Below are 25,762 nucleotides of genomic sequence, written 5' to 3' on the forward strand. Positions count from 1 at the left end.
TCTCACTACTTCCGATGAGCATCAAAACACAGAACGATCAATGTGAATAAACAGCAATGGCCATCAAAGCCTAGGACAATCGGAGTTTCTAGGGCTGTGTATTCGGGATGTCTCTCTCCTCTTAAATGTGCACACAGTTTCTTGGTCCCACATTTCATAGCTGACGACTGAATGTTGAGAGTTCATTAGAATGCATCTGTTGGCATAACTCTCCTACCCAGGGGAGGCAGTTGGCAGTGGATGGACTGTTCCATGTGGAGCATGGCCTGGTTAATGAAGGCAGAGGTTGAGTTCATTGTGCCTTGTATTGAGCATGGTGTAAATCAGCGACACGCTGCTCACCGAAAATGAGTCCGAATTCAAGACGAGGCTCAGAAATGAGGCTGTTCTCTTGCAGGAGAAGGCAGCATGGACCACTTGAGACTATCAAAGGCAGAGAGGGATCAGGTCAGGCAGGCCTCCAGAGGAGGTGAGCATGGCCCCTGCCACAACCCATCACAGATTGCTGTTGGGGAGGAGGGTCTCCCCTAAGGATCCTGGCAGGATGAGAAGACCGAATCGCTGGGGCCATGCCCCCGGCCTCTTCGTCCCGCTGAGGGGAGAGTGGGCCTGTTGAATGGAGTGTGGGTCCCATCACCTGTAGATGTCTGCTGCCAGGGTGGGGATGAGAGGCCGCTGGCCACCAGCCACTTCCCACCAAGTCTCCTTGCTGTGGGCCGGGCAGGGCATGGGGGAGCAGGCGGTTCTCAGACCCCGGTGCATCATCAGGGAGGTGAAATATTTATGGCTCTGCCACGCTGCGCACAGTTTGTTTCAGGCCGGGCTCGCTTGCTCCCAGCTCTTTGCATCTGTGGCCCACTTGGGAAGAGCCACTTTTATTTTTTATAGATGATAATGGGTCCAGAACGGTTGCGTTGCCAAGCCTGGGACTGACCTGCTTGCTGGAACTGAGTCTGTGTAGTGTAGGGACGCAGCCCACAATGTCTCTCTTAACACTAGAGGTTTGAGGCACAGTTAACACAAAGAACAGGCAGGTTTTTATTTCCCCGTGTGGGACATGTACAATCTGCGCCCAGGTCCTGAGCCTGCTGGGAAGTGCAGGAGAAGTTCTCTCTGCTGTGTCTTTCGGCTCTTCAGGGACCGTTATTCGGGATTTCCAACTGAGTCTCTCTTTATTGGGCCATCTGTATCCTGTCACAGGCCGTCTCACGGTAAAGCCTCAATACCAAACAGGCTCTCATTGATTTCAGATGATTTACAGTTAGATTAGCTTTCTGGACACGCTGCAGTTGGGAAGGCGTTTGCCTGCAGCGGCCACGGCAGTCGTATGCTTTCTTATTTTGCTCGGACTTCTCATTGTTCATACCATAGAACTCTAAGCTGAAGTTTCTCTCCCTCCCCTGCCTTGGTGCAGAAGCTGAACCCTGTAGAGTGGGGCTGGATGCACAAGTCACTCTCCCATACCAAGAACACAGGCTGGCATTAGCCACTTGCAGTAGCTGGCCCTAGAGATTTCCAGCATAGCACAGAGTGGGGACTCCCTGTCTCTCCGTGCAGGACTCAGGGTGAAAGTAACTTAAAGGACTTACCGGTACATCAGAGTCCTGAGAAGGGGGCGGGGTCCCAACCAGAAGAGGTGGGCCTTTAAATCCAGGCCCTTTAAATCGGGGGCTCTGGCTGCGATAGTGGTGGCTGGGAGCCCTGGGCCCTTGAAATCACCACCGGAGCTACCAGCTGCAGAGGTGGCTGGAAGCCCTGGGGCTCGAGGGCAATTTAAAGGACCTGGAGCTTCAGCTGCTTCTACCGCAGCGGAGCCCTGGACCCTTTAAATCGCCGAGGGAGCCCCGGGGGCTCCTCGCTGCCGCCACTACCCCGGGGCTTTGGCAGGGAGGCTCTGGTGGAGATTTAAAGGGCAGCTGGAGCCCCTGGAGTAGTGGTGGCGGCCTGGGGCTCCAGAGGTGATGTCAAGGGCCCAGGGCACCCGGCCGCCACTACTGCAGCGGAGTCATGGGCCCTTTAAATCGCCGACGGAGCCCCGGGGCTCTTGGCTGCCCCTGCTGGCAGTGGGGCTCTGGTGATAATTTAAAGGGCCTGGGCCTCCGGCCGCTGCCGGGAGCTCCAGGCCCTTTAAATCACCGGCCTGGGGAAGCCGGTTTGGTCCGGCGCACCGACTCTTGCCAGTACACTGTATCGGCCCATACCGGCACACTTTCACCTCTGGCAGGACTGTCCCTTGTCCACCCATCCCATAATTCACTGTCCACTCCTCATTTTACACTGGGCTCTGTCATATCCTGGAGAACAGTTAAAATCCCAAACTAATTTGGGGTCGTTGTCCACTGATTGCTCCTCAGTGGCTTACGTGATCTGCCTCTGCCAACCCCGATCCCCGTGGGACTGGTGCCTATGTGATGCAGGCTGCTGCCACCGTTGGCACAAATGGGCACCCTTGGTGGCGCTCTTGCAAGGGAGGTTGGGGATTGAAGGGGCGTACCGGTTGCATTGCCTGCTCTGCCCCTAGGGGGTAGCCTTCCAGGTCAGGGTAGAGAGCCATTGGCAAAGGGCTTAGAAGGGGAAACTGCTGTCCGTGCTGTACCTGGTCTGTGGATAAATGCAGCTTGGGCCTTGTCCCGGAGGTGCTGGGGAACTGCCCGTGGAGAGCTGAGTGACACCCCCGGTGCTGCCGTGAAGCCCCCTCCCCCCCCAGCTGTCTCCAAATAATTGGAGGGGATCAGACTCCTCCTCCTCATCGGCTCCATCCCTACAGTAGGGTGGCCCAAAGCCTCAAACTTGCCTGGCTTCTCCCAGTCCCACCCGGTGGTGCAGTTCCCCTCCCCTGCCCTTTCTTTTAGGCCTTTGCCTGGGGCGACACCGGAGGGTCCCCCCACCCCCCGCTGCAGTGAGAGAGCGTTTGTCTCCGCGTGCTGGCTGCAGAGCCAGAAATCCTCCTGCTCCCCGCCCCACCTCTGGCTCTACTGCTTTTGTCGTGCCTCTCTCTTCGCTCCCTAAACTTGCCTCCCAGCCAAAGCTATTTGCAAGGTTTCCCAGCAGAGCCAGGCATTCAGCTGGAGGCTGGGACTGCATGGCCAAGAGCCACATGCTCCGTGCACCAACAGAACTGCTTTGTATGCACACACATGACAATGGCACAAAGAAGTTCAGACCTCAGCAGAAAGACAACAGGCTGTTTGGCATCTGACAGCTGTGCAGGGGAAGAACTGTGACCATAGCATGCTTGCTTCTTTGCTGCAATCCTTGATTATTGTTTTTGTGATGGGGATGTTTAATCTTTGACATTTCACGTGGCAGCTTTAAAGGGGAAAAGACAGGCAGTGGAAGGCAATAGCTAAGCAGCTGGAGACTGGTCGAGTACTTGGCTTAATGAGAAGTGAGAGCCAGAAGCTCCTGGGAACCCACACAGTCTGTCTCCTGTATGCATGCTGTTCCCCGTGAATGCGTATGCGTGGGTGTGTGCAACTGACTGGATGGTTGGGCCCCGGAGTTCTGTTCCAGACTCTGCCACTGCTTGCTACGAGACCATGGGTAACTTACTTTGTCTCTTAAGCCGTGTCTGCACTATGAGCGCTACCGTGGCCACAGCTGCAGCGCTGTAGTGCCATAGTGTAGATGCTTCCTACAGTGTCATAAGGGTTTTTTCCCATCATTGTAGTTCATCCACCTCCCGGAGCAGTGGTAGCTAGGTGGTTAGATGCATTCTTCCCTTGACCCAGCCAGGTCTACACCAGGGGTTAGGTAAGCATAGCTGCAGGCCCCGGGAGTGACACAGCTCTCAATTTTAAGTGTAGACCAGGACTCGGTGTTTGCCCTTCCGCAAAACGGAGTTAGCAGGAACAGAAGAGCAGTATGGATTAATTAGTCAATGTGCATAAAAGGCATTGAGAGCCTTAAATGAAAGCATCTGTATCAAAGCAAAGTAAGATTATTATTATTCAGTATGAATATATGAGCTACCACAGAGCCTGTCTGAATCCCAGAAGCAGTAGGCCGTAACTGACCAGACACTGTGTTCTCTGTAAGTCAGGTTCTTAAATCTCCCATGGAGCTTCGTCTGCGTGCAGACACCCTTCTGCTGGCTCTACGTTTCCCACCACTGCATGACAGCGATGTTTGGAGGCGAGAAGCACAGGCGCATGTAAAGGACTAGAGAGAAAGTGAAGGGGTGACTTGATCACAGTCTGGAATAGAAGTTTCATAAGAGGGAGGTTTTCAGTCTAGCAGACAAAGGTCTAACAAGAGCCAATGGCTGGAAGGTGACACTAGACAAATGCAGCCTGGAAAAAAGCCCTGGCTTGTCCAAAAAACCCCAGCCCTGATATTCTATGATTCTATGAAAGGTGCGAATTTATAACTGTGAGGGTAGTTCTCCACGGGAACTCTTTGCCAAGGGAGGAGGTGGATTCTCTATCACTCGACATTTTAAAGTCAAGATTAGATTCTTTTCTAAATTAATTCAGGGAAGCTTCATGGCCTGTGTTACACAGGGGGTCATGCTACATGATCCCAGACGTTACTTTTGCCCTGATAATCTAGGAATCCATGTTTCAGTCAGGTTTCTAACAGACTTCCTGCCACTCGCTGTGATGATTCACCGTTCCTGATTTCCTATTTTTAATTTAAGCACCTGCTTAAAATCGTTCAGTTGCTTTTAACAGCTTCTCTTGGGCTCTTCGCACATCTTGTATTAAACCCATCAGGGCTGCGTATTATTTGCAGACTCATAGCAAACGGAGATGAATAAGACCTATTACATCATCTAGTCTGTTCCTCTGCCATTGCAAGCATGTTCCCTTCACCACTGTATGCTCCCCAGTGTTTTGTGCTGTCCATTTAAAAATATCTTTGTGTTGGAGCTTCTGCTGCTTTTCTCAGGGCAAGGGCTCTCAACCTGGGGGTCTTGGACAGGTGTCAGGACCACACCGCCCTTCTCGTAGGGCAAAGTGGGGAAGGAGCTCCAGGTTGGATTGTAGAATGGAAACAGGTAGGAACTCTGGTTTAGGATCTTGTTCTACAGTCTAACAGACTGGATATAGCCCCTGGTGGCACCCCAAATGATTCTTCTTCTGGCTTGGTGTTTACAACCTTCAAATGTGTGTGGAGGGTCCTCTCTTCTCCACTAAGCTACCACAGATCTGAGCTATTCCTATGCAGGGTGACTAATCTTTTGCCATCAGTTGCTCCAAACCCTTAAACACTTTTATTTCTCTTCCCCTGAATTCCTTCCAGTTCATTGACACGTTGAAGGTATTGAGGCGCCCAAAACTCAACGCAGTACTGCAGGGCCCCTGCTCCTCCCTGAAGCCTAAGGCAAGGCCTGGTCTCTCTTTGAGACGTGATGCAGCTGCTCATGAAAGCCTATAGACAGGTGCTGGAGAATGAAGCAGAGGGATGTGAGTGATAATTGCTCAGAGACGTGTCACTCCTAGAACAGCAGCGCTGGATTTAGTTGTCCTATCTTTCACATGGCTGTTTAATCTGATCAGGCAATACATTATGATGTTTAGGGGCCCCCAATTCTCCCTGGCTTCAGAATGCCATCTTTCCTAACCCTGAACCTGCAAGGATGGGTTGTCCACTGGAATCCTGATTGAGAACTCGGTTGCCAGCGGTATCAATGACTATTGGAGAAGGAAATGGGAGGGCTGGTGGTTTGTCGAGAACTGATAACATGTTCAGAACGTCATGCGACACAAGCCTTGCCCCAGCAGGCTGACAGTCAGACATAAGGCACACGGGGAGCAGATGTTCTGAACTAGCTGACATCACCTCTCCTGTAACATTGCGTACGGAGGCCTTTTAGAGTGAGTCAGTGTTTGTGGGTTTTGTGATGAACTGAGCAGTTCTCCTTTGGGTAACCGAGAGCCTCAGCAGCACTGTTGTGTGCAGAACAGGGCGGTGACTTGGTTATGCATGCTGTCCATGTGGTATTTTAATGATTGATAGTCACTGTTTTCCTGTAGTTGATTTTGATTTTTCAGAATAGTCCCACGGGGCTCGCTGCCTTGACGTGGGACCCAGTGTGTGAGCCACTTCTGGGGCAAAGCAGCTCCACTGTATTGCAAAGGGACTTGGCTCTTCTCTTATTAATGATCCCATGAAGTGGCATTGCTACAAATAACCTATCTGGCATCCTTCCCTTTGCCTATGCAGGAGGGAGACTCGTTTGGAGCCATGGAGAAGGTCTGCAGGCAGCTGATCTATCACCTTAGCCCTCACTCGCAGTGGAGACGCCAAGGGATCATGAAGAGGAAGCCGCAGTCCTGGTGAGTCAGCTTCTGAAAGCCGTGCAGATTGATTGTTTGACATTTCCTCCCGCCCCCCTGGCTGGATGCTTCTAGACGCATTGGTGTCACTTTAAGGTCGGAATGGAAGGAGATCGCTTCTGCCGCGGTGATTGGCGTTTGTGGGTTGGTAGCTGTAAGTAAGCCATTGGGGAGCAGAGATTGTTTCCCCGGAATCAAATTTATTCATCGTCTCAGCTGCATTTCCCGTGCTCCCGGCAACACTAATCTGTCTGTGCCACTCTATCTGTGCGTTGACTCGCCCCGTCCCTTTAGGCACAGGTGAGAAGCCTCCTATGCTCCTGGGTAGATTTGACTCCTGGGAAATGCACTGCTTTAGTACGGACAGTCAGTGGGCTCTGCAGGACGCTGCCCAACTATCTCCCTTGCAAATGATGACAGTTCCCTTTGGTTATGGCCTAGGGGCTTGATTCTGCACGGCACAGGTGTGGAGTGTTGCACCTGTAAATACTGAGTACAAAGAGAGGAACAGGTGAGCTCATGGGAACCCGACCCTACGCTGAGGAGTGTGCTGGCCACTAGGTTGCTCTTGCCAGTGATAGGAGTGAGACCCACGTGGGGCGTGTAGAAATAAGGGCCTTATTAGCATGATTACCCCAGGTCTCCTCCAGCACACCTAGTCACAGACCTCTGCACTCCTCTTACCCAATGCATTGGTGAACAAGGGGGCAGGTGCACAGGAGGCTTGAGACTTGCACCCAGTCCATGCGGCAGAGTTTCCCTAGCATTTACCCTCCTCTGCCGTCACTGCCTCTTTGGCTAGGCTTTGCTTGCCACTGGGACGACACCCGTTCTTAACTGTCCTTGGAGAATTCACTGTTTCTGCTGCAATGTATCTGCTTTTCTGCCTGGTTCACATTATGCAGGGACTTGGGGGGATGCAGGCTTAATTGCTATGATGCTGATGTGTGCATTCATCTTTGCAACGCTAGACAGAGCTCCTGGGGCTTAAATCTGCCAGGCCAGTTGGTCTAACGTATCTGGATTAATCAACTGCACTGGGGATTTAGCAAGGAGGGCTTTAGAATGGGATTTTCAAAAGCTACAAAGGGACTTAAGTGCCCCACTCCTAGTGAAAGTCCAATGGGAATTGGGTGCTTAACTCTCGATGAATCTCCCTCTTATTAAATCAGTGTTTGCCTATGAGGGGGCAACCCTCTCCCTTTCTAAATGTCTAGCCCTTCCGCCTTGTCCGTTTTGTACTCGCTGTCAGGGAAGGCTGCATGAAACTTCCACAGCTGGATAAATCCTTAGCTGACAACTGTTGTATTCCCCATCAGAGTCTAAGGTGTAATGGGATGATCAGAGACAGCACCAGTTTGTCCGGGTTAGACTTTCTGCTCTGGCAGTTAACATACAAGCACAGCAGCTGTGTTGTTGTGAGACATCTTGGCTTTGTGATGATCTGCATAAAGGGAATTGTGGGATTAAAAACAGCCCAGGGGAAGGGGAGGAAAACATCTAATTGAAATGAATCGTCTTAACCCCTCCTCCCAAAGCTCCTCAAAAAACCCAGCGTCCCTGCTCTGTGCATGTCCCAGAACTCTGCAGCCTAGAAGCACATGGCTAAGGCAGCATTGACAGAAATCCAAAAGGTCAGCTGTCTGCCTGGCATGGCTGATGCGGCGTCTCCGGTAAGGTCAGCGTCAAGTGCATGCTGTCTCCAGGCCATCGGTGGCTTGTTTCTTTCTTTTCCAAGGGTGCAGGTTCAGTTATTGCCATCTCCTGGCACAATTAAAAGCCCTGCCTGTCAGCTCAGCAGTAAGATCTGTGTTAGCAGCTCTTCCGCTGGAGCCACCCTGTGGCAGCTCTAGCTTGAGTGTGCAGGTAGGTGGGGGCATTGCTCAGGGAGTGCTGCGGTTGGCTGGCTGTTCCCTGAAATCCCACCGTTGTTGCTGCGCCTTTGGTGCCCCTGCTGGGATGTGCGCTGAATAGGTTTAGGCACTGGAGCAGTTGCCCTGCATGGATCCTCTAGCTACAAGAGCCATTCCATTCTATTGACAATGGAGAAGGGTGCCGAGCATTAGGATGAAGGTAAATGTGTTTTACTCTGATTTTATGCTCCCATTTTTCTAGGTAGGGAAGAACCCCAAGAACCCTGGTAAGTTAGCTGTTGCCTTGCTGCAGCCACCCGTCAGGAAAAGGTTCAACTTCTAATGGAAACTAATTTAATTCCTGAGGATGGCGCTACACTTTGGAAACATTTGAGCTTGTTTAGAGGCCCTTTTTCACATGCTGAATTATTAATATAAGCCTCCAGGCATCAGTGGGGGAAGGGAGGGCACCAGCCCATTGTGTATTGAATGCAAACCAGTCCTTGCCACACGCCCGAAAAGTAGGCAGGGATTTATATTTATTAGATGGGTGAGTTGAGGCAGGGGTTCAGCAATCTGATCTCAGCTACACAAGTCAATAACAAAGCTGTGCTTGAAACACCAGTGTCTTATTGTCCCAATTCTGTCTGTTTCCTTAGTCTACTAAAGTGCCTTCCAGCCAAGGGCTGAAAACAAAGGCTAAGATTGAAACATAGGTGCCTGGATTTATGCTGCCAAGACAGTTATCTTTACCATAACTTCTGTTCTTCAAGGTGTGCTGTTCATCTCCATTCCATATTAGATGCGTGTGCTCGCCGCATGCACAGTGCTGGAAGTCTCTCCCTCAGCAGCACCCACACAGGACTGGCTCCGGCACCCTCCAGAGCAGTGACCACATGGCGCAGCACAAGGGGTGTCCCCCCCCCACAGTTCCTTCTCTCCAGAAACTCCAGCAGTGGGGAAGGAGGGTGGGTTGTGGAATGGACATGCGCAACGCATCTCGAAAAGAACACCAGTTACGGAAAAGGTAACTCTTTAAGCAGGGCTGCCCAGAGGATTCAGGGGGCCTAGGGTCTTTGGCAGCGGGGGCCCCCACTTCAGTGGTAATTCGACAGCGGGGGGTTCTTCCGCTCTGGGACCTGCTGCTGAAGTGCCCCACAGACCCACGGCGGGGGCCCCCCGCCGCCGAAGTGCCGCCGAAGACCTGGCACTTTGGCAGCGGGTCCCGCTTTGGCGGTAATTCGGTGACAGGGGAGACCCGGAGCTGAAGAAGCTCTGGGGGCCCAGGCCCCGCCAGAGTTTTCCGGGGCCCCCGGAACGAGTGAAGGATCCCCCTCCAGGGGCCCCGAAAAACTCTCATGGGGGCCTGGGGCAAATTGCCCCACTTGCCCCCCCCCTCTGGGCAGCCCTGTCTTCGAGTGCTTGCTCATGTCCATTCCATGTTAGGAGACTCCACTGCAGTACCCCTGGAGGTGGGTAGGAGTTCGTGGACATGTAGATTGCAACACAGCTCTGCCGAACCCAGTGTCATCTCTGGCCTGCTGAGTGATGGCATGATGAGTGGTAAACATGTGAACAGAGGACCATGTTGCAGCTCTAAAGATGTCCTGGGTAGGGATGTGCATCAAGAAGGCCACTGAAGATGCCTGTGCTCCCGACAAATGGGCTCTGACAATCGGTGGCAGCAGAACCCGCGCCAGGTTGTAACAGGTCCTTATGCACGAGGTGATCCAATTGGAAATCCTCTGCAAGGACACCGGGTAACCTTCATCCGATCCACTGTAGCAATGAAGAGTTGAGTCGATATTTGGAAAGTATTGATACGTTCTAAGTAGAAAGCCAAGGCTCTCCAGACATGGAGGGCATGAAGATGCCTCTCCTCACTGGTCTTGCGTGGTTTGGGACAGGACATCAGGAGGAAGATGTCCTGGTCGTCTGGAAGGTGGAGATCACCTTTGGCAGGAAGGTGGGGCCACAACTGAACCTTATCTTTGTAGAAGACCATGTACGGAGGTTCTGAGGTCAAGACTTTAATTTCAGAGATCTGTCTTGCTGACGTCAGTGCCACCAGGAATGTGGCCTTTCATGACAGGTGGGAAAGGGAGCAGGAACCCAGCGGCTCAAAGGATGGGCTGGTGAGCCTAGAGAGGACCAAGTTAAGATCCCACTGCTGGACAGGAGTCTGTACCTGCAGGAAGAGTCATGAGCCTTCAAGAATCTGACTGTCATGTCGTAGGAGAAACATCATCTGTCCTTAGATCAGCAGGTGAAAAGTGGAAATGGCCGCTAGATGCACTTCAAGGGAAGAGTGTGCCAGGCCCTGGTTCCTCAAATGGAGCAGGTAGTCCCAGACAGCCTTGGTTTGTGCATAGGCCTGCTAAACCCAGGGTTGTGAGTTCAATCCTTGAGGGGGCAATTTAGGGATCTGGGGCAAAAAACTGTCTGGGGATTGGACTAGATGACCTCCTGAGGTCCCTTCCAACCCTGATATTCTGTGATTCTGAGTGCCAGATGGGTTTGTTAGCAAGGGAATTGGGTTCTCTGCTTTTCCCTTTCGCTCCCTCATGTGGAGGAGGGAAGCTACTTCTTCTATTCATCTCCTCTTTCTCCTGCTTGCAGAAAAGCAATAAGTCATCCTCCTCCGCGCTGGAAATGGCCATTAAGCAACCCAGTATGAGAGATTCCCGGGGACGTCTGCCATGCCATGACATCTCTCTATCCATCATGTAATTGACTGTAGTTAGAGAATCCCAGCTGGTGGGGTATCTCCTGGCAGTCACTGATTATTGCATGATGGGGTTTCTTGTGCCTGTATTAGAGTGGAGCTGCTCGGTAACAATTCGTGGATACTGTCTATTAATTTAGTGATTTAGTTTAATAGCGAGGTTGTCAGGAAAAACAAGCAGGAAGGGGAACAGTGGCTCAAGATAAGCCACTCCTCAGGAAGCTCCTAAGGGTCATTGAGAGACGATACCCCAATGATGAGCTTTGAAGATTCAGCCTCTTAGCTCCCGCCAACGTACAGAATTGATTCTGATGAGCAGGGATGAAGTCCGGGGAAGCGCAGGTGAACTCTGGCTGGTTTAAAAGGACTCTCTCAAGAGGAGAGGAGTTGTTTGGAGGGACCAGACTTCCTACAGGCTTACCATCCCCTGTGTAGGAAGATAGCCATGTGTGCTGACTGTTTGTGGTTTGAAAAATCCTCTCTGAATGTTTTGTTGCCCCTGTGAAAACAAGCACTCCCTTGGTTTTAAGACAGCCATTCTGTCACTGGATACCGCTGGTCACAGACTCCTACAGGGGAGAAATGAACACAGTCAGATCAGCAGGGTCAGCACAGTTGATACCCAGAGTGCGCTAGCCCAGGACCCGCTCTGAGAGGGGGAGAACTGTGGAGTTCTGCCCAGGAGAGGCAAAGGCCTGAGGTGGGTGGGGCACATGCAGAGAGACTAGGAAGGGGACAGAGGTGCAGCTAGCTCTGTAGCTCTGAGAGCGCCTTCCTCTGACAGGTCCCTGGCCTAGCAGGGACACTGGCCGCCTCTGGTATGGCAAGTCCCATATTGTTGTGATACCGATGGATGCTGACATAAATGGCACAGCTCTCCCTTGCACGGCACGCAGAGCATTGTTTTCATGCATACGCCAAGTAGCAGAGGTTGAGTGGTACAGGATTCAGCCATGGAATCTCTTGGTATTACTAATTCTGTAGCATAGGCCTTGCCAAACACCACACCCCTGTGCAGCACTGTCCCCTTGTCTGATTGCTAATCACTGCTAACGACTGACTACTGACACTGTGTCCTTGTTACTGGCTGTTTGTGTTGTGGTTGTAGCTGTGTTGGTCTCAAGATTTTAGAGAGAGTGGGTGAGGTAATGTCTGTTATTGGTTGGTGAAAGAGACCAGTTTTCGAACCAAACCGAGCTCTTCTTCAGCAGCTAACAAATTCTCTATGAGTTCTGCTCTTCTGCAGCAGGGTGATCTGAGTTCTAGCCCTGCTGAGGGCGTCAACGACTGCTGAGCTGTAGGGTGCTTTGCAGTGATGGCAAAAAACAGGTCCAATAAAAAGCTAAATAATCCTGCATGCAACAGATATTTGCCTCAGCCTCCATCCTAGCTGTTTGCCTGGGGTGTGTGTTGTTGATTGGCAATGTTACGTTCTTTGCCTTGGGGTTATGTTTTGTGTGTCTTTCTTTTTATTTTGTAAAGAAAGGGAAGGTGACAGTAGCTACAGGAGTCAGAGTTATAATCAGCGTTATATGATATTAACCTGGGCCCCCCCTTGTGATCATGTCCCTATTGTAACAGGTGCAGCACAAACACATAGTAAGAGCTTCTGATTGAAATACACAAGATGGACAAAGGGTGGGAGGGGAAGAGGCACAGAGCGATTAAGTGATTTACCCACAGCCAGATAGCACATCAGTGGCAGAGAATCAGCATTAGAACCCATGTCTCTCCTGAGATTTGTCCTTCTGCCCTAACCACTAACATTGTCGCTAGGTAGTCCAGTGACAAATGCTTTAGCAATGGCTCAGACTGCGAAGTAGAATACCTGCGGTTTCACACGACTGTTGTTCTAGGATTTTTAAGCACAGTGTGTAATTAAAACATTGGACTGATTTGTATTAGCTATTAGATAAGCAAAACTGTGGCAGATCCATGCACCTCGTGCTCGGAGATCTGCTCTGCTGATTTTAATAAAAGAGCAGGGCAGGAGCACCCGATTGAGTTGTTTACTGTAGGTCACATCACACTGGGTGTTCTCAGCACATGGTGCAGTGTGGTAAATGGGGAGCACGGTTGTTGGTTTATCCTAATCTTTTTCTAATTAGAGGAGGAAATGACCACCCCTTGCCATCCTATTAGGATGTAATTAAAACTGTACTGCTGTGGCAGTGGGGAGCTCTTCAGGGCTGAAGAGCCTTAAGAAACTCTGTAAAACAGATTTTAAAAAGTCTGTTTTGTGCCATTCTCTTCCTAATTATCGGTTCTCTCTCTGCGTGTGTGTTCCTACCCCCCCCCCCCGAGACCTAAGTGGCTTTAGCTCGGAGCCCTGTTGTAAGACTCTACTTTCTTCTTTGGAAGAAGTGAGAAATAGTTGAGGTTTTTGAAAACCATAATTGCGAAGAGCTGAGATTCATCCACAATGTAAGTCCAGTTATGGCCACGTACTTGAGGCAGTACTGGGATGAGGGCTGCATCCTGTACACCCTATCACACAGCTAAAACCTGACAAACGAGGGCTATCCTGGCTGTAGTAATTAAAGAATACTTGGCCCTTTGCATTAGAATGGTGGCATGAGGCCATCTGTCCTGCAACTCAGGTAGATTCCCCCTGTGCTTTTGATTGGGTCCAATGATTCTCTTTTCTCTCCAGCCTGAGCTGGAGTGTGCTGTTAAACGGCTGCAGTGTTGCACAGCTGGGTGAAGTGATCCCTATGCTTCTGCATACATTGACTTACTCCTTAGGGGCTCCCAGATGCTTAATTATTTAATATACCTGTGTGTACCATAATGTGCTCTGAGATGGTTAGGGACTGTGCGCTCCTATAGAGCCTTTCATTATTAAAACAATAAAGCACTGAGGGGCAGTTTTCCTCTCCTCCTCGCTACTCAGACTAGCTGGTCCCAATAACTCTCTGACACTGAATTTATGGACTCTATTTCCTGGCTGCCGCCATCCACAATCCTACAATTCTTCACTTTGCTGCACTTCAACTTAATTAGCAGTTGGCTCCAAACGACACAGAAATGGGTCTTGAGAACCTGTATTTGCATAAATCGTTTTGCAGGTTAATGAACTTTGTCATAGTGGAGTAATGAGCAGAAGTCCTTTTGGTCTCTCATGGAGTTGGAGGGGAGCTCTGGATAGACTCTGTATGCTGAGATGAAGTTGAATCATAAATAAAACACACGGGCCTGTAGGAATGGCTAGTTTGTTTTCCTGTTCTTTGTGCTTTTCACACTGCATCTTGTTCTGCTGCTTTTCTTCTCACCTTCTGGTCTTCATTTGCAGAGCCCAACATGGCCAATAATTGTGTGATTCTGGGCTTTGTAAAACTCCCCTCTCTCTTTCTCAGCAACGCCACTGACATGTTTTTCTCTGCTCCACAGTCCTTTTTGCAATGTCCTATGTGTGGTGATACAAGGTTCCTTTGGGGACAAGTTGCATCCTCCATTATTAATGGGCTTGCCAATTAAGAAAGGCCCTCCTCAGGAAATTATTTATTTTTATTTATGAAATCTTAATCTCCTTAATGCCCTGGTCATGCTGCCATTGAAATGGCTTTACCAGCAATGTTTAAACTAGATGACCCAAACTTTAGGGGATTCAGGTTTGGAATCCATCTCCAAATTTCAATCACTCCCTTATCACCCATGGGCAGAATCAGCCCTAGAAACCAGTAACCCCTGGTCTTTGGTGTGGCAGAGATCCAGATCATAATACAGTAGTATGGTGTTGGGTCTGTCTTTGGCTTAAACACAATTGTTGCTAGCACTGTTCTAGGTTAGTATCACGACGCAGGGTGGGATTGCCTGTTGTTCCGAGTTCTGCATTGTACAACCGGAGGGGTTACTGTATAGCCTGCTTCAGCTGTCCTGGCTCTCCATCAAAGAGTAAAGAGTCCTGTCCGTGTTTTCCAAGGTAAACCTGTGATGGATTCACTCATAGTGCAGGTAGAACCACAGGGACCATTGTTTGTTGAAGGAAAAGGCGTGGGAGAGTGCTTCGTTGTGCAGTGCGTGTTCTCCTTGTGTTCCAATGGCAAGTCAGTAACGTCGCCGTTATTTACAAAAATGCACCCTTGCTCTGTCACAGCAATTAGCGAACAAACGGCCTGTTCTGACGGCAGTATGAAAGTAAAGGATTGTAGTCCCCAGAGTCGACTGATTCAGTGTATTTGCTGCACAAATGGAGCAATGAAAGGATCCATTTGTTCCTGCCACGAGCAAGCATCCTTTGGAATGAGTGTATGATTTTCAGTTTTCTCTCTCTCAGCTCTTGGGATGTCTCTTTCCCAGAGGAGCTATTCAGAGGACTGTTTTCCACGTTGTCATCTGTGGTAGTGGGAACGGGCCACCCAACGTAACTGGGATGTGGAGGGAAACCCAGGGATGGGAAGCATCTTACTACCCACGGCGGGTGGAGGGAGCGGGGACAGTTTGTTGCCCAACAGTGTTCAAAACTGACCGTGTGCGGTATAAACCGTTGCTGACAGTGCAGGTCATTATTAACAGTAACACCTCCCTCTTACATAGAGCTCATATCCATAAATCCCACAGCGCTATGCAAAGGAGGTCAGTATCATTAGTCTGTTTTGCCAATGTGGGAACTAAAATGATGTGACTTGCCCAAAATCACCCACCAATCAGGGGCAGGGGCAGAGCCAGGAGGAGGGTCCATGTCTCTGCAGACTAGTCCAGTGCTCTGTCCACTAGGCAACATGGCCTCCCTAATGGTGAAGAAGACATAAAACACTTTTCACGAATTAGGGTACGTCTTCACTACCCGCCGTATCGGTGGGTAGCAATCGATTGCTCAGGGATCGATATATCGCATCTCATCTAGACGCGATATATCGATCCCCGAACGCGCTTATATCGATTCCGTAACTCCACCAACCCGAACGGAGTTACGGAATCGACGAAGGGAGCTGCGGACATCGATCCCGTGCCGTGAGGATGGTGAGTAATTCGATCTTAGATACTTCGACTTCAGCTACGTTATTCACGTAGCTGAAGTTGCGTATCTAAGATCGATTTTCCCCTGTAGTGTAGACCAGCCTCTCAGGCAGGTAGGTGCTATACAGATATTCCAGATGGGGGAAACTGAGGCACAGAGAAGGTGACTTTTCCAAGGTGTCACAGCATGTCAGGGTCAGAGCTCAGAATAGAACCCAGGGGTCTCGGAATCCGTTCACCTGATCTCACCACTAGAAAATGCCCCTTTTCCATGTTCTGCTTGAATATCTAGGAAAAGGAGGGGAATGAGATCTCGAATGCCTCTGGCAGAGAAAGGGGGTCAGGAAATTAAAGCCCGGGGGCAATGCCCAGATATTGGGGGTCCCAGTATTACTATATTTCCTGAGCCGTTGAGGCCAGATGATCTGTAACAGAGAAACTGCAGGCAACATGACACCACTGACCTGCAAGTTCTTCCTCAGCGGCACTCCAGCGAAGGTGGAGCTGCAAACTGGAGCATGTCCTGACTTGATTCTGGAAGGTATTGCCCCCATGGCTGTTAAATCCATTTATCCATCACTTCCCCCCCTGTGGGATAAGCCTGACATTTGGCTCCCTGCGGGCCATGCAGTGTTTTGGGCTGCAGTTGGATCTCTCTCTCTAATCCCATGGTTGGTTTACCTGCCCCTTGTATGGCAGCTGTTCGACAGAGGAGCCGCTCCAGGGTACCCTTTGGGCAGTGGATTCGCTCCCAAGAGAGGGTATATTCAGACATCAGCCATTAACTGAGGCAACACCAAGCCCTGTGGAAAGGGTTGATCACAGAGCTGTGCATTTGGGTTCTGCCGGAAACCAAGTGTCTCAGTATTTGTAGCTTTTTATTTTTTTAATAGCCGTGTTGGACTTTGGGGTGTGCGTGTCATTTACGAAGCCAAAATAACCATGAAATCAGGTATTGTCACCGTATTGACACCATCTAGGGACTGAAATCTCCCGAGAAGGCTGGATCGCTCATTATCTGGGACCGGTAAATGGCTTTTGACTCATTTAAAAATAAAACCCCGAAGCTTGAGAAACATAAACATGAAAATTAGAACCCATATGCATATGTTGCTTATATTGGCTATTTCTTGTGGGTCTCTTTTCCATCTTCCCATTGCTTCATAGGCTGCATTTTATCCATCTGCATGAGCAGCTTTGTAGATTTTTCCAAAGTGGACTGTCACGGTGATCTCTGAGTTATAAGAGACATAGGCCTGATTCTCCTCTGACACCTGCTTTACGCCATCCTTATTAATCGATTACAGTTGAGTTACTCCCGATTTGCACTGACGTGAGATCAGAAACAGGCCAGTAGTAGGTGGGCAGCATTGTATACTGTGAAACGGATGAATTCTTCAGGTTAGCTGTCGTTAAAGCAACGGCACCAAAATGGGAGGTTTATAAATAGAGTTTTATCTGCTCCGTGGATGTCATGTACCATCTGCACCTGTCCTTGTGGTGCCATAAAGTAAGACCTCCCTCTGAGAGCCCTGCGTGGGCATGCATGCTGCACGCAAAAAAAAAAAGGTGTGAAAAATAGCCTTCCTTAAAGGTCTGCCGAGTGAAATACGTCATCTCCTAGGATGAGATCCATGTGTTAACTTAACTCATTAGGACGAACTTGCTGGTGTGAAGCTGTTCCTGCCTCGCTCTGCCATTTCTGAGTGGTGTAGTCACTGTCTGGAGACAATAAAACTACTTCTACTGCCTAAGAGATGATGGATTTTCCTTTTTCTTTCCTTCTCCCCTCTCCCCTCGCCATATTAGTCTTGTAAAATTTTCAGGCTGCAGCCTGTCTAGTGTTCATTCATCCTCTCTCTCTCCCTCTCTGGGGATGAATTCTGTATAATAGCTGGCAAATGAAGTCCCAATTTGAAAGGTGTAAATACAAAGCCAAACATCACCTGTGCTGCTACCATCTGATTTGCAGATGCTGGGAGCTGCGGACCTAAAAGATCCCTGCTTTTAATCAGAGGGGTAAGGGTAGGAGGAAACTTGCTTTTTGTTTCCTACATGACGATTCATGACCGTTAATGAATATTTTGGGTTTTTTCTGTTTCCCCACTAATTATGGGAACCGTGCAGGTGGCGGATGCCTTTGTGGGGTGCTAATGGGCTGTAGCTAATGTAACAGTTAAGTACTTCCTTAATGAGAATGCTGTGTCTTTATGATAATGGTGCGTTGGTATATCCTGCCTGTCAGGGCTGGGCCTGTTTAATGCTCTGACTCATAACTGCCTGGGTAACACGTCCATTGTGGTTGGCAGCATGGCGTCATCAAATGGTATAATTTATCTGGGCCCGTGACTGTGCCTGTCTGCTGTGACTGTGATTTTGTTTACACTACAGCTGGTTAGTTGCATAGGGAAGGCCAGCAGGAGTGTAACTGATCCCTGCAATCCAGAACAGCGGGGAGTCCATTGTAGGGGAAGGAGCTGAAAACGTGCTAAAATCAGCTCTCTCTGAGTGTTAGTCTAATCTCTCACTGTAATTAAAACACTGGCCTAGCTAGAGGATTAAGATGCATCCAGAATACTGCAGTAATGGGTGAGTTACACATGCCTGGACTGATTATCTTAAAATTAGCCAATCCTATTCCGTCGCGGCCCAGTCCTGCCTCCACTTAAGTTTTGCCACTAATTCAGTGGGAGCTGGATTGGGACTATTGTGAGGTACAATCCTGAAAAGGATTCAAAGCCTGTTTTTTCGGGAGTGGTCAGTACCTCTGTGAAAAGATCCTTTTCTTTAACACAGACCTGTTTCCGTCTTGGGTGCTGACATGAAGGGGCCTCCATACGTCACCTGAGGCCGTGGCATCCCTCTGGCTTGCTAGTACAGACTGAAGTCATGGAAGGAGGTTCTCTGGGTTGGGAACCTTTCTGTAGCCTGGGAGATATACAAAGCCCATTTGCCTCCCTTTCAAACACCGCTGCAGTAGATTCATTGAATGGCACATGGCATTCTGGTAGCCCCTTCCATCTCAAAATCCTGAAGCATGTGACTTAAGACCCACAACAGGCCCAGAAGGTAGCCAGGATCCTAGGGTGATGAGAGTTTTGGAAATCCCTAGGTACATAAATATTGTTATTCCCATTTCACAGCTAGGTAAAATGAGGCTCAGAGAAGTTAAGTGACTGGTCCAAGATAAAACAACCGGGAATAGAACCCAGGAGTCCTGACTCCTATTCAACTTTATTTTAACTGTTCTTCAGCTTGGAAAAGAGGAGATTAAGGGGGGATATGATAGAGGTATATAAAATCATGAGTGATGTGGAGAAAGTGGATAAGGAAAAGTAATTTACTTATTCCCATAATACAAGAACTAGGGGTCACCAAATGAAATTAATGGGCAGCAGGTTTAAAACAAATAAAAGGAAGTTCTTCTTCACACAACGCACAGTGAATCTGCGGAACTCCTTGCCTGAGGAGGTTGTGAAGGCTGGGACTATAACAGCGTTTAAAAGAAACTGGATAAATTCATGGTGGTTAAGTCCATAAATGGCTTTAGCCAGGAAGGGTAAGGAATGGTGTCCCTAGCCTCTGTTTGTCAGAGGATGGAGATGGACGGCAGGAGAGAGATCACTTGATCACTGCCTGTTAGGTTCACTCCCTCTGGGGCACCTGGCATTGGCCACTGTCGGTAGACAGATACTTGGCTAGATGGATCTTTGGTCTGACCCGTATGGCCGTTCTTATGTTATGTTCTTATGAATGGACCCTGTCTGACCTACTGGCCGATGAGACTGTTGCGCTCTGGGGCGGGCACCTGGAGTGAAGCTTTACAATGGGACAACCAGTCTCAAACTGGCTGCCGTCTTCGCTGTGCATCAGGAGTGAAAACCCACTTGGCTAGAGCTCCCCCAGAGGGCTGGCTGGGCAAAAACAGAACAGCCTGGTTCCCAAACTGTACATTTCCAGCCTGATTCTCAGCATTGGCCACTGATTCTTAGCTACACTAGAGGCTTGTTAGTTGCTCTGGCACCATGAAAAGGCCTTATGGTGGGCAGAGACAGTCTGCGCAGAAGCCTGGCTGGTGGTGGGCTGGCATCAGGGAGCAGGGGTAGCCTTGGCTCCAGCATGGTGGGGAGGTGGATAAGGGACGCTTCAGGGGCATGGCCTGAGTGCTCTGCACTAGTTACTTTCTGCTTCCGGGGGGACATGGGGAGCAGGGTGTAAGTTAGAGCAGCCCTTAGGCCTTCACACGCAGCCCTAGAAACCAGGGAGTGCAAAAGTGGCTAAAAGCTCCCTTTGTCCCGCCCCCCCACCCCCCGCCCATAGCGTGAGTGCAAGAAGAGAGTCAGTGAGAATCGGGCTGTCTCCCTGCAGTTCACAGCAAGGGACTGAGTGGTGTTATCTGCAAGCTGTTTCATCTCCTGCTGCAAATGAGTTGGGTGGTCACAGTCCGCTGGTGTCCACGGTGCGGGAAATGCTCCTTGGCAATTTCAGCAGCGATGCGAAGAGGCTTAATTACTTACTTGCCAGGTTGTAGCTGGTTGGTTCTCATTTGAGGGTGGCCTAGGCCTTACTTGGCCAGTTGGTTCTGGAACTGTCCAGAAATGCTAACACTTCTCAGAGAGAGATGCACACAAGAGAGACGGTTCCACACACGCTTATTAAACTCTGCGGAGTGTTCTAGAAATCCGGGGGGCTGTCACTGGTCTCACGATGGCTCTGTTCCGAAACACGGTGGATAATTACAACGGGAAATTGCTTTTGTAGTCTGCCCACTCAGCTATGGCTGTAGGTGATGATAGGAAGAAAAGAAGAGAAAGGGAAGGATGAGGGTACAGGACAGAGAAAACTGGGTCAGAGTTTGAGTCAGACCTGCCATGGTGGGGCTGTGATAATGTTCACTGGCTGCCTATAGCACTTGAGAGAGGAAGAGTCTGTACTCCTGAGGGCATTCTGCGCCAAAAAAATTAAATTCTGTGCACAATATTTTTTTAAAATTCTGCAAGTTTTAGATGTCTATAAATAAATGCAGAAGCTCTAGCATGGCAGTGGGGAGCACAGGCCACTGGCTGCATAAACGTGGGAGACAACCCGGAACCCACCACCACCCAACCCTGGGACACGGACTCAGTGGTGAGGCTGCACCCGACCCTGTGACACAGCACAAGGCCTGGGCCTGCTCCAGAAACACTCTGGAGTCCTGCCTGTCTGCACCAAGCACACCAGGTGTGGGGCCAGCAGGCTCAGCCAGGCAGGATCCAAATATGGAGGGGCTCAGTGTGGGGGGGATCCAGGTGTGCAGTGATAAGATTCTGGGTGGCACAATCTGGGTGCAGGCAGCTCAGTGGGGGGTCTAGGGGTGGGGGGATCTGGATGCACAGAGGTTTGTTGGGGAGGGGGTTCCAGGTGCAGGGGCAATGGGACTCTGCAGGGGCTTCTAGGTGAAGATGGTTGGGGCTCAGTGGAGGGGTCTAAGGGAGTGGGGCTTGGAGGGGTGGAGGTCTAGGTGCAGCTAGTTGGGGGTCTGGATGTGGGGGCTCACGGTGCTGCCAGGGGGTGGAGCTTGTCAGGTTGGGGGTTTGAGTGCAGGGGGTAGAGGGGTCAGTGTCCAGAGGCAGGGAGTCTGGGTGCAAGAGGCTCCAGATGCAGGGGTTGAGGTTCAATGATGTGGGGTTCGGGTATGGAAGTGAGGCTCGGCAGGAATGTCTAGATATGGGAGATGCACAGGGGTTGGGCAGATGAGGAGCAGCTCCTCATACAGTGACCTCTCCCTCAGCAGCTGAGGAGCAGTGGGAACAGGTTTCTGGGGGTGGGTCTGACATATCCCTAGCCATTCCTTGCGGGGGAAGAGGAAGTCCTGTCCTCTCCTGCCTCCAGCCCAGCCGAGCCTTTCAGCTGATCCTGGCTCAGGGTAAGAGACACTGGTTGGGATGTCCCCAGCCCTGCGGTGATTTACTTCTCTGCTGGCTGCTCTGGGTACCTGAAACAATGCACCTGCATAGCGAGGGAGTGTTCTTGCAGCTTCCCTTTGCATCTCTATCAGAAAGTCATTTTTCTGCGGGGAAGCAAAGAAATCTGCACTGGACATGAATTCTGTGCACATATAGTGGCACAGAATTCCCCCAGGAGTACTTCTGGGACTCAGATCAGTTGCAACGGCTGAAGAAGAGTTCTGTAGAACTCAAAAGCTTTGTCTCTTTCACCAAAAGAAGTTGGTCCAATAAAAAATACTACCTCATGCACCTTATCTCTCTCTGAAACATTGTAAGGCAAACACACACAACTTCATGGGCCTGATCCAAAGCCCACAGGTGAAAAGGCTACCATTGGCTTCAGTGCGCTTTGGATCAGTCTTTCTGTCTGAATGTGGGGGAAGGCAAATCCTTTATTGGTTTCTAAATCCCCATCAAGTTTCAGAGCTCACTGCACCGGTTGAAAACATTGCACTGTCCCATGGGAAACATTTTCAGCTGCTCTTTCCCATTCTGCCTTGTTTACTAAGCCCTTCTTGCAAATTCATCTTCTGTTTTCTTGACTATTCCCAAGGACAGTGTCAAATTACTGTCAGCTCCACAATTTGGAGATTTTGTTTAAAACAAATTACAATGGAGTTTGGAGGTGTGGCAAATTCCAGCAGAATCAGAATTGTTTTAAACGTCAGTACAAACGTATTTTGGGGGTTCTTTGAATTTATTTCAAAATTCCCCTGCCCAGTTGTGACCCCGCCAGGACTGTGCAAGTGTCTAAAGCCAGAAAGTGAAATGAATTAGCAGCAAAGGTGAAACTGACTTCCAACAGAATGGAGTGAAGTGGGAAAAGTAAAGGAACCCATGTAAATGGTTCACAGTCGTTTGGAGTTTTAAGGGGGTTAAGCTACAGTGACATTTTTTATGTTTTAGTTTTGAGTTTCATATAAGGGCTGCATCTGGTAGTGCTCAGTACGGCGCTGGGGTGAGGCGAATGTCAACTGTGGAATGAAATCTATTCCTAGGCAGATGATGGCTGACAATGAGAATGCAGGGGGAAGATGGGCCCTTTGCCATTTCTCATAATGTCATGGGGGGGCGGGAAATGTCAACCAGACATTTTCTCCTGGGTATCCTTGCCCAGCCCTCCCACAGCCATGTACATACAATCTTTTCAAACTGCTACTTGGCTGCTTCCCAGAACCAGGGCAGGATCCTGTGCACATTAAGGGAGGGATGTGCCTTCATGGGGCAGCTTGCAGGATCAGGGCATTGACGGAAGACAGTGCTATTGGTGCTTGATTCCCTTAACACCTGGATTTTAAGTCCTGTGGGTTGCGTGTGTAACCCACACACCTCCGGGGTGTGGTGTTCTGTCCCATCTAGTGGCACCGAGACCACTTAGAGAGAGAGTTAAATGAGTCTGCTCTCCGGCCTTAGCTAACAGGCAGTTGGCTTTTACCTCATGTGGTAGAGGCTCATACACTAAGCTCCAGAGATCCCCGGTTCAATCCCGCCCACTGCTGACCGGGGTCTGTTGGCGTGACACGTGCCCTTCCCAAGAATAGCCCCTCATCGAAGAAGATGCATGCTCACTTAGAATGGCTCTCTGCCTGTGGTTTATATGTTGCACGTGTGGAATATATACACAGAGCATGATTTCTGTGAGGTTCACGGGTTTTTATATTTGGCCTGTGGATTCCAGCTGTTTTTTCCAATTTGTCTGACCTACCCCAGGTCATGTGAGCCTGGAACTCCATGAGCCAAAGCCTGCTGTCCTTACTCAGGCAGAACTTCCACTGACACTCAGGAGAGGTTCCCCCAAATAAGGACTTGAGAATTAGGGCCCAGGAGGTGTAATCCACAAGCCACCATGTAGGCTGCAAATCCACATGAGTTTCTTTAAGTGGGAGGGTAGAGTTACTCCCCCACTTCTTATTCGTAATGGGTAACATCCACTTTCCCTGTTCAAGGCCTGTGCATCACTGGTGGTTTAAGAGGGATTGAAGCAGTGCACATGCCTTGTATTGACTCTGCGCAGGGAAGGTAGATTTCACCCAGTGAAAACTTAGAAAACAAACAAAAGGACGTTCTTCACACAGCGCACAGTCAGCCTATGGAACTCCTTGCCTGAGGAGGTTGTGAAGGCTAGGACTATAACAGGGTTTAAAAGAGAACTGGATAAATTTGTGGAGGTTAAGTCCATTAATGGCTATTAGCCAGGATGGGTAAGGAATGGTGTCCCTAGTCTCTGTTTGTCAGAGAGTGGTGGTGGACGGCAGGAGAGAGATCACTTGATTGTTACCTGTTAGGGTCACTCCCTCTGGGGCACCTGGCATTGGCCACTGTTGGCAGACAGGATGCTGGGCTGGATGGACCTTGGTCTGACCCAGTATGGCTATTCTTATGCTTATGCTCTTATGACATTTCTTGCTATTCTGATGCCTTGATTATTGCCCCCCCCCCAAAAAAAAAACCCAAAACAAAAACGAATCCATCCCTTATGGGCAGCCAACTCATTTATGTGATTTATAGAGCAGTTCATTCCTTCAGTGCAGTCCATAAACTCTTTGCTGTTTGTTTACACTAGTTCGCTCGGCTAAATTCCAATTTAAGCAGGGTTTTCTTTCATCTCCACTTAACAAACAATGCCATTCAGCAGCGAAAATGAATCTCTAATTTAGTAAGTATTAATCTGGAGTGGCATTCCATAGAAATGTTACTTTTGGACGAATGAGCTTCATGGTTTTTCACTCAGCAGAATGTTCTCCTTTTTTGGCAGGCCGACTGTTTGTTCCATTTAATCAAAGCCTTGACACCCAAGAACAGAAAGTCATAATGGCCCTGAAATGGAAATTTAAGTTCAGGGGCGTCTCTAGCCATTTCGCTGCCCCAAGCATGGCGGCACGCCGCGGGGGGCGCTCTGCCGGTCGCCGATCCCGCGGCTCCGGTGGACCTCCCGCAGACGTACCTGCGGAGGGTCCGCTGGTCCCGTGGCTCCGGTGGACCTCCCGCAGGCGTGGAGGTGCCTGCGGGAGGTCCACCGGAGTCTCCTGCCGCCCTCCTGGTGACCGGCAGAGCACCCCCTGCAGCATGCTGCCCCAAGCACGCGCTTGGCGTGCTGGGGCCTGGAGCCGCCCCTGCTTAAGTTGCAGTGTTTAAAGAATATTGGCCAGTCCGGCTCCCCCGTAAATTTGTGCAACCTCATTGACTTCAGAGGGGTTGTATGGAGGTAACTAAATGGAATAAGCACCCAGCCGGTCTGCAAAGAGGCATGACTCCATCGGGAACTGCTGGGCGCGCAGCACTTTTGAAAATCAGGTCCTTCTTTAGGAGCCTAGTTATGGGCTCAGGAGCCTAACTTTAGGCATCTGTTTTCTTTAAAATCTTGACAATAATTTTTAACCTAGCAATGTTCTTTTAACATGCTTAGGCTAATGTCTGGCAGGGAAAAAGAACCTAGAAAGTGTGTGTGTTTGGTTTTGTTTTCTCGATGAATTATACATTTATGAAAAGGTCACTGGTGAGTGGTAGGAGCTATTAGATCGTGGAATAGTTTCCAAGGTAGTTGTTGGAAACTCGATCGTTTGAGTTATTTATTAGCGAATTAGACAAAGCACTCAAGGGTACATATTTGAGGCAACAGTCTTGAATTGGACTGGGTAAGGGACTGGCTAACATGCCTCTGATTTCTGTGATTCTGTGAGCAACTTTGTATAATTTTAAAATGAAAAAACAGTAAGAGGAGACTGTTACGTCTGGGAATTGTTATCTGGAGGACTTGGGAGTAAAGAGTCCTGAGTTCCATTCCTGGCCCTGGGAGATAGCATTGGCTGTCCAGTGATTATAGCAGCATATTGAGGAGCAGGACCGTGGGGGTCTCGTTTTGGCTCTGCCGCAGACTTATGAGATCTGGGGAAGACATCTCACTTCTCGGAACCTTAGTTTCCTCATTTGTTAGTCCCACCTTTGTGAAGCGCTGTG

At 49.7% G+C, this 25,762-nt stretch overlaps 1 protein-coding gene and 1 long non-coding RNA gene across 3 annotated transcripts in view; one reads left to right on the forward strand and one right to left on the reverse strand.

Moving 5' to 3' along the window:
• LOC127037527 (uncharacterized) overlaps positions 1–25,762 on the reverse strand; it is a 267,537-nt gene that overhangs the window by 130,534 nt on the left and 111,241 nt on the right. The gene's annotated exons all lie outside the window — the stretch shown is intronic.
• Positions 1–25,762, forward strand: part of LRRC75A (leucine rich repeat containing 75A) — a 177,366-nt gene that overhangs the window by 87,490 nt on the left and 64,114 nt on the right. For both annotated transcript variants that reach the window (XM_050929352.1, XM_050929353.1), the window contains exon 3: positions 6,169–6,281. In XM_050929352.1, coding sequence (XP_050785309.1) covers positions 6,169–6,281 — 113 coding nt within the window. The remainder of the gene's footprint in view (positions 1–6,168; positions 6,282–25,762) is intronic.

Source organism: Gopherus flavomarginatus, chromosome 19 (assembly GCF_025201925.1).
Source record: "Gopherus flavomarginatus isolate rGopFla2 chromosome 19, rGopFla2.mat.asm, whole genome shotgun sequence".
Taxonomy (NCBI): domain Eukaryota; kingdom Metazoa; phylum Chordata; order Testudines; family Testudinidae; genus Gopherus; species Gopherus flavomarginatus.